General features: G+C 34.9%; 5 protein-coding genes across 5 annotated transcripts; 2 read left to right on the forward strand and 3 right to left on the reverse strand.

Annotated features, from left to right (window-relative positions):
- Positions 1-239: 239 nt before the first annotated feature.
- Positions 240-4,261, reverse strand: LOC123688918 (sorting nexin-2). The gene is made up of 9 exons (XM_045627671.1): positions 4,098-4,261; positions 3,907-4,047; positions 3,381-3,627; positions 2,791-2,952; positions 1,470-1,591; positions 1,195-1,401; positions 878-1,114; positions 666-818; positions 240-590 (listed from the first exon to the last, which is right to left on the reverse strand). Exons 1-9 carry the CDS (start codon positions 4,200-4,202, stop codon positions 540-542), a joined length of 1,425 nt encoding a protein of 474 aa, XP_045483627.1. The 5' UTR covers positions 4,203-4,261; the 3' UTR covers positions 240-539.
- Positions 4,262-4,304: 43 nt separating this feature from the next.
- Positions 4,305-5,772, forward strand: LOC123688923. Its single transcript, XM_045627677.1, has 2 exons — positions 4,305-5,018; positions 5,102-5,772. The coding sequence occupies exons 1-2, from the start codon at positions 4,615-4,617 to the stop codon at positions 5,235-5,237; spliced, it is 540 nt and encodes a 179-aa protein (XP_045483633.1). The 5' UTR covers positions 4,305-4,614; the 3' UTR covers positions 5,238-5,772.
- A 161-nt stretch (positions 5,773-5,933) lies between these two features.
- On the reverse strand, positions 5,934-6,582 carry LOC123688924 (iron-sulfur cluster assembly scaffold protein IscU). The gene has a single exon (XM_045627678.1). The coding sequence runs from the start codon at positions 6,499-6,501 to the stop codon at positions 6,043-6,045; it is 459 nt and encodes a 152-aa protein (XP_045483634.1). The 5' UTR covers positions 6,502-6,582; the 3' UTR covers positions 5,934-6,042.
- Positions 6,583-6,772: 190 nt separating this feature from the next.
- On the forward strand, positions 6,773-7,812 carry LOC123688922 (cytochrome b-c1 complex subunit Rieske, mitochondrial-like). The gene has a single exon (XM_045627675.1). The coding sequence runs from the start codon at positions 6,983-6,985 to the stop codon at positions 7,655-7,657; it is 675 nt and encodes a 224-aa protein (XP_045483631.1). The 5' UTR covers positions 6,773-6,982; the 3' UTR covers positions 7,658-7,812.
- A 452-nt stretch (positions 7,813-8,264) lies between these two features.
- Positions 8,265-14,649, reverse strand: LOC123674939 (dual specificity protein phosphatase CDC14C-like). Its single transcript, XM_045610119.1, has 6 exons — positions 13,935-14,649; positions 13,333-13,647; positions 12,843-12,972; positions 12,597-12,775; positions 10,328-10,747; positions 8,265-8,854 (listed from the first exon to the last, which is right to left on the reverse strand). The coding sequence occupies exons 1-6, from the start codon at positions 14,333-14,335 to the stop codon at positions 8,407-8,409; spliced, it is 1,893 nt and encodes a 630-aa protein (XP_045466075.1). The 5' UTR covers positions 14,336-14,649; the 3' UTR covers positions 8,265-8,406.
- Between the last annotated feature and the right edge of the window lie 14 nt (positions 14,650-14,663).

Below are 14,663 nucleotides of genomic sequence, written 5' to 3' on the forward strand. Positions count from 1 at the left end.
GTCTATTTAGTTTCACTCAACCAATAGAATAAACATTTAATTTTAGGTAAGTGGCACATGCAATATAAATTCCATAAAAAATTTATATAAAGAGATCAGAGGAAGCCCAATACATAAATATAGGTAACTCGAAGAGATTGAAATTTTCAAATGATGCGGAAACTTCTAACCACACTGAAGAATTAATATTGTACTTTTTCTTCAACCCATTACAGCAGGAACTAAAAAAGAACACAATCTTCCAATAAAATTACAATTATATATATATATTTATACGATATGATATATGATTTATACTGTATACATTTTGCAAAAATTCGAGATTTCACAAGTTATCTGCAATAATTACCTATAATAAGAAATTACATAGATATTTTATGTTACATATAATGCAATGTACAATCCTGGACAAAAAAAAGCTAATTACGAAATCACTCGAAAATAATTATAAGGTATTTCAAGAACAAAATTGTAAACATAATGCTCTGTCCTTCCAAGGAATGTTTTTATAATTATTATTCCTCAGAAATGTCATCTGGTCAGGCTATAGATTCTGCAGCAGGAAGGAAGTTCTCCCAATATTTTACCAACTGCAAAAAGAAAATTTCAAATTGAAAGGAATAATAAATCAACAAAAATCATTTAAAATAAGACTGAAAACCTACCTGTGCCTGATGTTCTATATGATTTTCCAAATATTTTATAAACATGGCCTTAAAATCTCTGATACGACTTTTCTCAAACCTTTCCATTTCCATTTTTATCATCTTGGAAATTTTATCGAAATTCTCTTGACCTCTTTCAACTTTTGCTTCCCACTAAAAAATTTTCAAGCTAATTTTTGATTTTGTTGAAATTTAAGATAATGGACACTGACCTCCAATACTTCATTGGATGCTAGTTCGTATTTGTCTGATCTACAGGCAAGTTCGAATTTAGTCTTTGCTTCACGTTTTTTGGCCAGCATCTGCTGTGCATGATGCCAATGTTGAAATAATTTGGTCCTTTCATGGAAAGCATCTCTTACAGCAGATAATAATCCCAAATAATCCTTTAGCAGTTCGCAGAGGATGAAAAAATCTGTATTTGCTTGTTCTAAATGCAGAGCTTCTACCTGAAAATTGAAAATGTAATTATAGCATTGATATTCAAATGAGAATATTTAAACTTTGAGAGTAATTAAGATCATATAACCTTTTCTTCAGTATCAGCTAGATGGGATAGAGCCTTAGATAAAGAATTATGGTCTTCACAAGCACTCAGCATTGCAGCAGATCGTGAAACACCATTGGTTAAGTTTGCAAGCTCACGTCTATATATAACCATATTTTCAACATTTGTATGGAGTTTCCGCAACTGAGTTTCTAAAGTTTCTATATGTATCAGTTTATCTTCAAACCACTAAAAATTTATATTCCAGTATAAAAATATAAGGTAAATTAAGTAATATTATCAAAAATGCTACTAACTGGGTCTGTTTCATCCATCTTATAAGTGATCTTGTTCATAGTTTCCCCAACTTTATTAAATAACCTCATTACACCAGCACCACTTAGTGCAGATGTGTTGGTCGCCTTTGGTAATTCTACATCTAAAAAGACAATACATTTTGAAATATTTAAATATTTTAAACATGGAACTTGTTCTGGTAGTTCTGCTACATAGCAAATACCTCAGCTAAATGGAAAGATTGCAATAATTGGGCATTTCAAGTTGATGTCACAGCAAAATATTTCAAATTTTGTGGTGTGCAAATATTCTTGGATATTAATGATCCCTTCTTTCCGCATCTTTTATTATGGCGCTCACATCGTCTTTCTGTCATCGTCGTTTTGAGGTTAAATCGATCAAATTTTGACAGAACAAATAAAAATTTTAAACTGATTGTTGATTGGTCAATTCTTTGTATAGCGCCACCCTAAGAAAGAAAAATGAAATGGGGACCCGTGCCGAGCCCAGTCGCTAGAATAATCAAAGGTAATACCACGAGTGCTTCAAATATTATCGATAATTTTTTCTTTTCCACAAAAACTTGTTTATTTGACAAAAATATGAAAACAAACCGATTGATAAAATCACGAGTCCGTTAGGACGAGTTATTTGAAGAACAAGTTGTATTTGAGTGGATTATTTTTTCATCAAATTGAATGTTCAATATTTTATTGGGTGATGGCACTGAATCGGTTTGTGTTCATTTCTCAATAATGCACTTTAAGCTGTCAATAATGATGAATCCATAGTAAAATTTTGACGTTTCAATGTAAACAAGGTATTATCGATGAGGAGGTAGTATTATCAGTATATTCCCCAATGATCGGCTGGAATAAGGCATTGCTATTAGTTGAAATCACCAAAATGTCAGATTTTGAGATTTGGAAAAAATAATCAACAAAATCTAATCAGTGAACACACCAATAATTAAGACACCTTAATTGGATCCCATAATGAACAGATATTGAATTCAGAAGACAATTAATTCATTATGACATGAGGACAAAAATCAGCTGACTAGAAATGCATCATTATTATTCTATGGATCGCAATGTACCAAAAAAAATTGTGTTCCATCAACTAATAGTTTTTAGTTTAAAATTTTCGGTGGGTCCCATAATGAACAAAATGATATTGAAAGGAGAAGAAATGATTTCATCATGACATGATAACAATTACCACAACAAAAGTATTATGAAATCCACAATGAATGACAACAGAAAAAATATTAAATTGAATGTTTTCTTCAATTACTTAGGAGTAATTTATAATAATAATAGGGAATTATGATAAGCTTACCACATTCCAGAAATTCTCTGAAGTCTGGATCTACAACTAATACTGGGTGTTGAGCTGTCCTGTTCAAATATCTCTCAAGAGCAGCTCTCCTTCTCTCTACAAAATCATTTCCATTCCCAGTTCCGTTTTCCACTTGATTGGACATTTTAATTTTTGTCATACCTAAGAATTGAAGTTAAATAATTATATTTTATTTTCATCAAAATGAGAGAATAAAATGACCAAATTGAATACTATATAAATTCGACTGTAATTTTGCTATATTTTGATTGGACATATTTAGAGGAAAGCACAAGTTTTCATCAAAACAATTGTTACGAAAATTATTCTTCACTAATGGCAATACTCTTTCTCATTGAGCTACTAAAATTAAGGGCAGAAAGTCTAAAGCATATAATCCCAAAACTGTAATGATATGCATTTTGGTTGGTATGTTCCTAGGATTATGTTACTTTCTTTATCCCAATAAATCAAAATTACACTTAAGTCAACAAATGAGTCATCCAAAATAATGAACCTTGACCTTGAAAATTTCATTGATTTTAGTGCTTTAGTTTGCTGACCCAAGAATATTCATAAGATTTTTTCACCTAATACATTTTTCTCTGGTGCTGGTGGGATTATCCTACCAATTTTCAAATACTTTTCGGTTAATTTATCATGAAGTCCTAGGAAATCACTGAATCTACGTAGTACAGAGAGTTCTTTGGCTTTGAATATTTGCATATTGGTCTTAGTTGTAACTCTGTATGCCATGTAGGCACTCATTCCATCCCCGATTTTTTGAGGCTCCGTTATTGTAATTTCAATGAACTGATTTCCACTTTCTGCTTCTGCCTTTAAATATGATATATAAAAAGTATTATATTAGATATAATTGAAGATTTCAAAACTAATTATATTTTTAAGTTATTTAGTTCAATGTTTAAAAAATGGTATGGAGTTTTAAAATGATATCTTAGAATATATTACGGAATAAAATCATGCAATGATATGAGTTTTTTAATTATAGAAAATGAAGAATATTATTTACAAAAATAAATTATTTATGAGTAACAATTAAAGGGCACATCAAATAGATTCTAATGATCATTCAATGAAAATTTATCAAATCACCCTTTCTAACGAATCCACTCCTGCTGCATCAGAGTTTATAGGAATGGTTTCCAAAGTTTTATCATCATCCAAATTTAATTTAGAGATATCCTCAGAAATATTATTAGTAACTGATGATTGTCCATAATGGGTGGAGATATTCTGCAAATATTAGTTTAATAGGGGATAAGCCAGATTTTCAGTGAACCAACCTGTTGGGCTGAAATGAAGAGTTCATCTTCGAGTTTACTTTCACTTCCATTATTAATTTCTACAGTTTCAAACAAAGGGGGCGATTCTAGATTAGAGGACTCCATATTTTTTGTTGTTTAAATTACATTTGCCAAAACTCTACTACGTTTCTGTTTTGATTTCTGTGATTCCTCCTGTAAGTGTCAGTGTAACAGTGACAGCAAATTTGGCAGGCATAAATAACTAGTAACTACAATTTATGACCATTAGTTTATTTTTTATACTCCAATTGAAGAAGTAGCTGATTATATCATCATAAGAAGCTCAAATCATTTGTAAATAATTTATAATAATACTGGAATAGGATTCTTTGAATTATGCAACTTGTCAAAATATCTCTATCATTATTCTATAGTTCGTTAATTTGTATTGCTGGCATGACATTTAATAATATTTTTGAATTTATCTAATATTAATTTTGTTCATTTGAATGTACCGATTGCTTTTAAACTGGGAATTTTGTCATCAAAAGTCCAAATGATAAAATTATTTTTACTTATCCTTTCTTTCAATGCATTCGTGATATTTAGTTCAGCTTCAGAGTCAGAAGCTAACTCAATACCACAAGAAGACAAAGTTAATGCTTTAAATAACTTGAATAAAACCGTAAAAACCGCCTCCGTTAAAGGAAATAATGAAAGCAAGCATGATAAAGAAGAAATAAAAACGAAAACTGAAATACCTCACTCACCAACACTAGTAGAACAAAAAAATATATCCACAGTACAGAACAAAACTACCAATGATGTTGAAAAAATAGCACCTTCTTATAATGGCCCGAATATGATGGAACAAGAATCAAAATATGTTACCACTGGATCGATGATACTGATTTCAATTTCCCTTTTGTTTATGGTGTTTGTTGCATTTAAAACATATAGGTGTGAATGTTTTTCACTTAATGAACTTAAATATTTATTTTTTCTGTATATGAAGACAATTTAATGAAAGGTTCTCTTTCCAGGAGGAGAAGTAGAGATGCTAGAATAAAAAAATATGGAATAAGATTAACAAGGGGAAATATTGAAATGACACCTCTACCATTAGATAATGATGATGAGGATGAAACAATTTTCGATTTGAAAAATGTACCTACCTGATAATTTATCAACATGATCACGTTGAAGAGGAGGCCTAAATTACTTATTAACATTTTGTATATGGTGTCCTTAAATTGTATATTGTAAATCTCATTTCAAAAAAAGTTTGCTTAGTTTTCAAATATTATTTAATAAGCTTTTGCTGTTTTAATTATTGATTGCATATTTTGCGGTATATAAATATGTATATGAAAAACATTTTCAGTCATTATAGATATATCATTTTACCAATTTGTTAGGAGCTCTCTTTAATTATTTCCAGTTGTTAATGTTAACTGTTTAGTGCTCTTGTTAATGGGAAAGTTAAGAAAACAAGCATTTGTGAAAATTCATCTAGTCTGAAAATACCCAATGAATAAAATCCATCATTTTTCCATGAGGAAATAGTATATTGAGGTTAATATCGTACGACATTTTAATTAACATTTTCTAATACTATAAAGAAATGTTTGTCAAATATTTTTATAAATGAGTGAGACTTTGTATATTTGAGATATTTTTATAAAAATAAAATAATTGTTACTATAAGTGTTAATATATTCAAGAAATTATTTATCTTATGTAAATTGTTGAATAGTGGACTTATTATCATCCCAACCTTTGAATGTGATAACAGATAGGTCAACATAAAATATTAATATAAACTAACAGCAGAAATGTAGTTTATTTTTAAAACTTCAATGAAAAATTCAAAAATGTGTTTCAATTATTTATTTTTCACTATATTACATCAATATAACCTAATAAAATCATTCTATACCATTTTCGAAGTTTTATATATCACAACGTTTGCCAAGGATAAGTTCTATTTCTTTTGCTTTACTTTATAATCTGATAATGCAGCTTTAATAGCATCTTCAGCTAACATCGAGCAATGTAATTTGACTGGGGGAAGCGATAATTCTTTTGCAATATCAGTATTTTTGAGTTGAGATGCCTGATCCACTGTCTTTCCTTTAACCCATTCAGTAGCCAGTGAACTGCTGGCTATTGCTGAACCACAACCAAATGTTTTGAACTTGGCATCTATAATCTTCCCATTTTCATCAACTTTGATCTGGAGTTTCATGACATCACCGCAAGCAGGAGCCCCAACTAATCCTGTGCCAACAGTTTTGTCATCCTTATCCAATGACCCAACATTCCTTGGATTTTCATAATGATCAATTACTTTGGGGTGATATGCAGCACATAAAACAGATAAAGCTGAATTGGAGAGTTTTAACAGTTTAACAGTAGGTGAATTCAGAGCCATATTTTGCATTATTGTTTAGAACTTTGATAAATATGAAATGATGTTTACTTGAAGGTCACGATAGAATAACCTATCTTTTTTGACATAATGATAATGAAAGCATAGAACAAAAAGTAATTATTTATTTATGAGTTGCGTTTATAAACTTACTCCGAGTAAGCTCAAATTACTGCAAAGCTCTCTCAACATTACATCCTTCATCTTCACGGCATAGATATATTTATCTCTATGCTTTACGGATGTAACGGATGTTATTTATTCAGAAACCCGAAAACATGTAAATATCTTCTATCTGCGATCCCACCCCATTTACTATTTATAAAGATATTATCACTGAATACTGACTTTGCACTGATCTTGACTGGTCTATTCATTCTGTGAAAATGTTCGAAATATTTATATTTAGATATTTTTTATTATCCTGTTTCTTCTGTGCTGTATTGGGAAATGACAATTAAATGTACAGATATAATCATTTTGTAGATTCAATATGATATCACTGTTTTCAAAATATAAACTTGTAGAACACATCAGCGAAATAAGTTCTTCACTCTTCAATAGATTATCTGCTCCACCAAGAAGTGCCCACACAGACATCAGGTTTCCAGATTTCAAGAAATATCAAAGAAAACCTCCCCTGCGAGATAACAATGCTAAAGAAGAATCGAAAAGTGGTCATGGTTTAGTTGTGGGTTTAAGCGTTATCGCGGGTATTTACTCAACAAAAGCGGTAGCACATATGTTTGTAAAATCGATGGCGATATCAGCGGATGTCCAAGCTCTAGCAAAAGTTGAAATAGATCTGGCTGAAATTGCTGAAGGAGGACATACAACGATTAAGTGGAGGGGTAAACCATTATTTCTGAAGCATCGTTTGCCTGACGAGATAAATGATTGCAGAGCAACACCTTTGTCTTCTCTGAGAGATCCTCAAAGTGACGAAGAACGGTGCCCAAACCCAGATTGGCTGGTTACTATAGGTGTATGCACTCATTTGGGCTGTGTGCCCATTCCTAATTCAGGAGATTATCTGGGTGGTTACTATTGTCCGTGCCACGGTTCACACTATGATGCTGCTGGAAGGATAAGGAAAGGACCAGCCCCAACTAATTTAGAGATACCTGTACACGAGTTCCTGCCTGATAACAAGTTAATAGTGGGTTGAAACTGAAGAGAACTAGAGTTCTTTTTATATACACTTTTAAATTTTTGTGTTATTCGACTTGATATCATCCAAATTGTTTTGGATAAATCATTTTAGCGACTCGATAACTTTTTATAAACCATGTGGAAGAATAATAAAATGAACAAGGGGATTCATTTGTGCTCTAGGGTTTGTATTGGCAGTATTCAGAAAAGTTTCTTGTACCACGTCATTCATTATGTCCTGGGCTTGGCTTGACTAGGCCATACCACTTTTTCGTCTCGTTAGTATCAAGCTCCGAAAGATGCGTGTTGAAATTTCGGAACATATGTAATCAATTCTGGATTGAGATATTGACCGTTAAGTAACGCTTGGTTCCAGTAATAATACAACACACACAGCTTACTGCCTGAACTCTATTTTTCAGAAGATTTTCCCTGGCCAGATGATATCTTTACACGAGCAATGAGCTATCTTCGTTTATACAAACGAACACCCAGTATCCACATTTACATCCTTTATCCCTTTTTACATCCCCATTTGGTTGATGCATGAGCAACCCATGAAAAATCATCTCACCATGGTGTGGCGATGCATCGACACACATACCGAAAGGCATACAATTAAGTGACAACTTCTTTCTTTATTAGACCAAACACTTTTTATTATCAGCCTCATTTTAAAAAACGTACCCACTATGAAAAAAGATACACCAAGGAAAAAAAACGAAAATAATGACCTTCCACTAAATTATTTCCGAAAAATCTTCATTACTGCTTGGAATACTCGTCGTTTATAGTCGCCGTACTGTTAAAAACACCCCCCACTCCTTGTCGCCGGTCCGAGTCATGCACAACACCTTCGGACGTGTGTCTCAAACGGATCAAGTTGCCACTCTTGAAGACCTTCCGCTCTAGCAGCTTATCGCCCTGCGTCACCCTGATCTTGCCCGAAAGAGCCCTCCTTCTGGCCTTCTCCTCCATGTAGCTATGGACGTAGTTGCTGGTGTCAGTGTCGGTGTCCACTGTGAAGGAGTTTCCGTGTCTAGTCGGCACCTGAACGATTATAGGGTTCTGCTGGTCCTTCGCGCTGGATCTATCTTCCTCGTTGGGTTCGTTATACTGGCTGTCTCCCTGCGATTCGGTTTCCGGCATCTGTGGCCTGTGCATAAGGTTGGAAGGAGATGACGGACCACTCACCATAGGTTCGTTCTTACAGCTGTAAGAAACAAGTTTCAGATCACTACTCATGCGATAGACTGCCGACTGCGTCGCACCCTTGAGACCTAGTATGAAAGTCAAGGTTATATTAGACCGAAAATTAACTGTGCACATACACAGGAGCTATGCGCACAGCTCCCACGGCAGCGCTGGAGGTCATACTAGACTTGCCTCCCTTACACCTACATGTGAGGAAATGTAGCCTGCTCGAAGCAATAAGAATTTTCCATAATGAAAAGCTCCTTCCTGGGAACTGGGTTGGACATATGAGGATACTGCACCAACTCGCAAAACCATCAGATATTATGCCAACCACCTACGATTTTGAAACGCCCTTTGAAACGGTTATAAATGACCGTCATAGTGCAATAAGTCTCATACATCGTCTGGACAAAAAGTCATCCATATGGTTTACAGATGGATCAAAAACAGAGAAGGGCACCGGCATCGGGATATATGGACCTAGACTGAGGATCTCTAAAGCCCTGGGAAGTGAGCACTCGATTCTACAGACCGAGATAATGGCTGTTTATGTATGCGCCCAGGAGTGTCTCAAAATGAACCTCAAAGGGGGGCATATCTACATCACCACGGACAGCCAAACCACGCTGAGATCCCTGGAATCGTGCTGTCAGGGGTCTCTGCTGACTTGGGAGTGCCGTAACACCATAAAGCAACTGGCCAGAGGAAATAAGGTGACTCTACTATGGGTACCAGGGCACTGTGGGGTTGAAGGAAATGAGAGAGTGGATGAGCTTGCAAAAAGTGCATCAAGGTTAAGACCTGCTGGACCTGAGCCTTTCTGTGGAATAGGAAAAGACCAATACAAAGCTGCGGTCCAGCTATGGGAGTTGAACAGTAGGACAATCCACTGGACTAACACTCCTAGACTTGCTCAGGCAAAGAAATTCGTGATGATTTCACCTACTTATACTAGAAAGCTCCTGAAGCTGTCGCGAGCAGAGCTTCGGGTGATGGTGGGACTGCAGACGGGACACTGTCGGTACAAACATCATTTGTACCGTATGGGTAAGTCAGCAGACGAGATTTGCAGGCTCTGTGGATCGGAAGTAGAAACGGCTGAACACTTGATATGCAAGTGTCCAGAGCTGGCTGGCCTAAGAACCATTCACATGGGCAAGCCGGTCCTGGATACCAGAGAGGTAATGGCCAAGGCCCTTAGGGAGGTTGTCAATTTTATTAACGTCGTTGATGACCTCCCTGGGTTTCTATGAATGAGTAGGGTAGTGAACAAAAGATCTGCATGGTCGCAGTTCCCGGAAGGCTTACCGAAGCAAAACGACCCCAGTTCAAATAATAATAATAAAATAATAATAATAACTGTGCACATACCGAATGGGCACAGGTACGTTAATATAACGTTGTGAAATGGTTGTCGACAGTTTGAAATACATCAGAAAGTACACAAGCGAATTGAAATTGGTTAGTTCTCGTTAAAGATTTAACTAACCTAAAATCTTCAGCGGTCGCATGTCGCTGAACCTGACCGTACGATCTTCTCGAAGAATGTCGCCTAGGCTCGGCAGTGGCCAACATCCGTATGTTCGGCATTGTCCGATTTTGCTGCCTGCTCTTGCTCTTATCAAGGCCGTACACGGTGGTCAGCATGTCGGATATATCTTCGAAGCAATTGCTCTCCTTGACGTTCTTCATCTTGAATCGAAAGTATGGAGGTTTGGTGCGCATCGTCGAAGAGCTGAACTTTTTGTTGGTTTGGGCAAGGTGTTCCGGATCGCTGACGGAATACTGCTGGTTCGAGTATTTTCTCCTGGCCTCTCGCAGTATTCTGTTCCGTTCGACCGGCCAAATTTTGCTGTAGATTCCGAATTTGTGACGTGGTATCTTTTCGCCTTCGCCGTAGTGTTTGGATCTGAAACGAGTAAGTTTTGCAATATGCTCAGCTATCGTGATCCTTAAATTATCAACGATGATATAATTATAAGGCGAAAGGGGATCTCAGCTTCAGGATTGCTGATGGGGTAAATAATACACTTCCTTCGAATTGTCGACGTTTCGATCCTGTTTGGGATCTTCTTCAGGACTGTGAAAGTATTTATTAAAAGTTTTAGACGAATGAACAATCTGGTCACAATAAAACAATATATAAAATTCTCTGAGAAACGCTTTAACGTCTTCGTGTTAATAAATGAAATTAATTTCACGGCATTGAGACAATTTTTCAATTCTGGAAAAAGTACCTCCTCGAGCGGGACTCGAACCCGCAATCTCCGAATAATTAGTTTGATGCTCAAACCACTAAGCCACCGAGGAAGCTGAAGATTTTTCGCAATGAGGAACCACAAATCCATGAATCGAGTGTTAATATGCCTTACGAACACTATATTAAATTGGTAAGGGTTGAGGAATGTTGAAATTAGAAAGAACATAACACCGTCAGTGATCATCGCGACTCTATCAGAATCTTTAGCTTCCTCGGTGGCTTAGTGGTTTGAGAATCGAACTAGTTATTCGGGGGTTGCGGGTTCGATTCCAGTTCGAAGAGGTACTTTTTCCCGAATTGAAAAATTGCCTAAATGCCGTGAAATTAATTTCATCTCTGAGACGCGTTCTTATAAATTTTATATTAGTATACACATCAGCAACAGCAAACGACAAGAAATGACTCACATTCAGGTGGAATTTGGTTGGTTTATTATTCTTAGAATTATTCTTACTTTTTTTTATTTCTTTTATTATTATAAAATGAACTTGGAATACTACGAATACTACACTATATCTTGATCTATGACGTAAGTAGTTTTGAAATTATCGGGAAAATAACAAACCGTATTTACGGCAATCCTGGTTGTATTTCTATTTAAACAAGCTTTTCACTTAATTTTGATAGTTGAAACATGTAAACTATAAAACTTGTTTTAATCCTGTTAAATTTTTGCGTTGAAACCTAAGATAACTGTAACTTTATTACCTATTAATAATTCTCGTTATTATACTTTCGGAGCTCAACTGATATTAACTTTTTCTAAATGAATAAATTGTATTTTAATCGTTTTTCAAACGATTAAAACACAATTTAGTATATGAATGACAAATATTTCAAATGCCATTACATCGTAATGAACCTGTTATCACAGAAATCGAGTAGGGGAATTAATATTGGTTGAACTTAGAAAATACAATAGCAGGTACCCTGCTATTGTATGCTAAACATTTAAAATGCAATTATACAATAATTGATAGTGCTAGTTTCTCTACGTCTCTGAGAGTATCGTAAACATAGATAAAGTTCAACCATAGAATATACTCCATTCTAAGGTTCAACCATAGATTTTACTCCATTCTATGGTTATATTTTATATAAAGCAGAAGTTTCAACTATATTTACAACTCACCCAGAGAACGTGAAGGAGCTAATATTGGTGAAGTGTGAAGTAATAGAATTGTTGCTATTTATTATTGTAATAATTTTTTTTTTGTGTGAAGGTAAAGCCTTGAAATTGTGAAATATGTCCAACATTCAGGTAAGTTCAGTAGTGGTTATAATAATTATTTAACTAATTCATTTGACTTTTTCTTTAATTCTCATTTCATTTTCAATTATTTGATCAAATTATTTGGAAATTCTGGTTTTACCATTTTGCCACATTGTCGAAAACCTTAAAGATCTAAATTTTTCAATTGACCTTCAGAATATCAAAGAAAACTTAAACTTATGGAGAGAAGTGACGGGGTATTATTTATTCCAAGGGCATCCTTACCTATATTCTGTACCGCATTTCCACAACCAAGGCTCCAGTTTTTCCAGCCAGATCTGCTGTTGACCGATCACAGATCCAGGTCTGCAGATCCTCATCCAAGCTATCGCCTCTTTCGCTGTCATTCTATAGTGCTTTATGATATAAGCGCCTATTAGGGAACCAGTTCTTCCTAAGCCAGCCTAAGACATAAAAATAAGACTTAAATAATAGTTTTTCTGTGCGAAATACAGAAACAAACGTATCCACCTTGCAGTGTACCGCTACAGCCGCTGGTGCCGTTTCTGCTATGTGCAGGAATTTCATTAGGATGTCTTTAGAGGGCGTTGATCCATCAGGGTAGATTAGATCGAAGTGGGCTATTCCAGCGTTGATGAAACTAAAAAAGAGTCATTATGAGAAATAATTAACTATATTCCTGATATACATCCTACATATAGGATGTATTAGTATTCTATGTTATAAGATTTGCCCAGTGTCCAAAAGAACTACTACCGGAAAGGAACGAATGAACTAAAATAGATTGGAAAGCCGAATGAACTAAAATAAATTGGAAAGCCGAATGAACTACGAAATAGCTGAACTAATGTTATAGATCAAGAGCACAGATTAGATTACTCTGGGATCGAGATGAAAAATCAGAGTACTCAGTGATCCGGCCCACTCTACTCCCTGATAGAGATCAGAGCTTTTCATCTGTAATATCTTAATTTTTATTTATTTCACGCAGACTACTTACACTGACGAGTCGTACATCTTATTATTCAATCTCACGACTGTCTTGATATCGTTCTTCAAGAAATATTTTAGGTAATAATCGGGGGGATGCCCACTGAGGAATTCGCTACTGTTGGGTCCAATAAAGGCGAGAAATTTTCGAGGAACCAGCCAGTTCATATCGCCGAACTGCAACTTTTCGTACATATCGTACTCGGTGACGTCGAAATCATCGAAGTTGAAGAAATTGAAGGCCATGGCCTTGGAGATCGCGTTGAAACAAAACTCCAATTTAATAGTGAATGGGCAAGGGATTTGTGATGCGTCCATGAATTGTCTGAAAGCGTTGAAAAAAATTAAATAAAATCCTATTTTCTTTTAAAATCATAAAATCATCTTGTTGATGAAATATTTAACAATTTTCTATGTTCAGTTATCACTGAATCGAAGATTTCACTGCTCTGTGGTCAAATCACACAAACTGTTGACGTATCAGGATATTTCAATCGTTAAATCAAATTTTTTGCAGTGTTGTTAACGTTGTTTTCCATATTTGCATCTTAATAACGAACTGGATTTAAAAAAATAGGTTTTGAATTATGAAAAGTATAAAATGAAACTCACTTGTACGGTCCTGCTTTCATTAACAATTTAGTAACTTCTGCAGGGTGAATTTTCAAATAAATAATACAGTAGCTTCCAATGAGATATGCCGAGTTCACTTTCTTCTCTGCGTTGGTACTGGTGCAGTGAACAACCCTTCTCTGACCTTGAGAGTACTGCAAATACTTGTTCAGTTTGACACAGTACTTGTATAGATAAGAAATATTGTAGGGGCCAAAATCGTAATAATAATTTTGATACTCAAATTCATCATCTATCGAAAAATACAAGGCATCGTCCGTGGTTTTTACTTTTTTACCCGATAATCCTCTAATGACTGCGAAATACAATTGGTTTTTCAGTATTTCTACCATCCTGTCGGATTCGATCTGGCTGCAAGATTTTGTGCCCATTTCGGTCATCTAGGAATAGAGGTAGCAGGTCTTTTTCAAATCGCCACAGTAAATCACGTAAGAAAGGAATTGTAATATATAATTTGAGAGAATTGCCAAAATTAAGTACTTTGTTTTATAAGAAAATATTCTCATCTTACAAATTTTGTGTTGTCGAAACAAATAGCCCCATTCTGGCACTTATTTGACACAAAAATAGGATAACGTCATAGCCTTGATAGACCGAAAATATCAAAATAATAGATTTTCACCCTGGGAGTAATTAATTATTGCTCTATGGTTTTCACTAATATCGTCGGATTAAAACATTCCTTCACTTATTCGGAAACACTTGAGA

Source organism: Harmonia axyridis, chromosome 1 (assembly GCF_914767665.1).
Source record: "Harmonia axyridis chromosome 1, icHarAxyr1.1, whole genome shotgun sequence".
Taxonomy (NCBI): domain Eukaryota; kingdom Metazoa; phylum Arthropoda; class Insecta; order Coleoptera; family Coccinellidae; genus Harmonia; species Harmonia axyridis.

Excerpts from the sequence above, each read along its gene's own strand:
- LOC123674939 (XM_045610119.1), bottom strand. The coding sequence starts at position 14,335 with ATGACCGAAATGGGCACAAAATCTTGCAGCCAGATCGAATCCGACAGG. Across the intron at positions 12,776-12,842 it reads CTGTAGCGGTACACTGCAAG|GCTGGCTTAGGAAGAACTGG; the intron begins GTGGATACGTTT and ends TTTATGTCTTAG. Across the intron at positions 8,855-10,327 it reads GCGACCGCTGAAGATTTTAG|CTGTAAGAACGAACCTATGG; the intron begins GTTAGTTAAATC and ends TGTTTCTTACAG.
- LOC123688924 (XM_045627678.1), bottom strand. The coding sequence starts at position 6,501 with ATGCAAAATATGGCTCTGAATTCACCTACTGTTAAACTGTTAAAACTC.
- LOC123688922 (XM_045627675.1), top strand. The coding sequence starts at position 6,983 with ATGATATCACTGTTTTCAAAATATAAACTTGTAGAACACATCAGCGAA.
- LOC123688918 (XM_045627671.1), bottom strand. The coding sequence starts at position 4,202 with ATGGAGTCCTCTAATCTAGAATCGCCCCCTTTGTTTGAAACTGTAGAA. Across the intron at positions 4,048-4,097 it reads TCTTCATTTCAGCCCAACAG|AATATCTCCACCCATTATGG; the intron begins GTTGGTTCACTG and ends TAATATTTGCAG. Across the intron at positions 2,953-3,380 it reads ACCAGAGAAAAATGTATTAG|GTATGACAAAAATTAAAATG; the intron begins GTGAAAAAATCT and ends TTCAATTCTTAG.
- LOC123688923 (XM_045627677.1), top strand. The coding sequence starts at position 4,615 with ATGATAAAATTATTTTTACTTATCCTTTCTTTCAATGCATTCGTGATA. Across the intron at positions 5,019-5,101 it reads GTTGCATTTAAAACATATAG|GAGGAGAAGTAGAGATGCTA; the intron begins GTGTGAATGTTT and ends TTCTCTTTCCAG.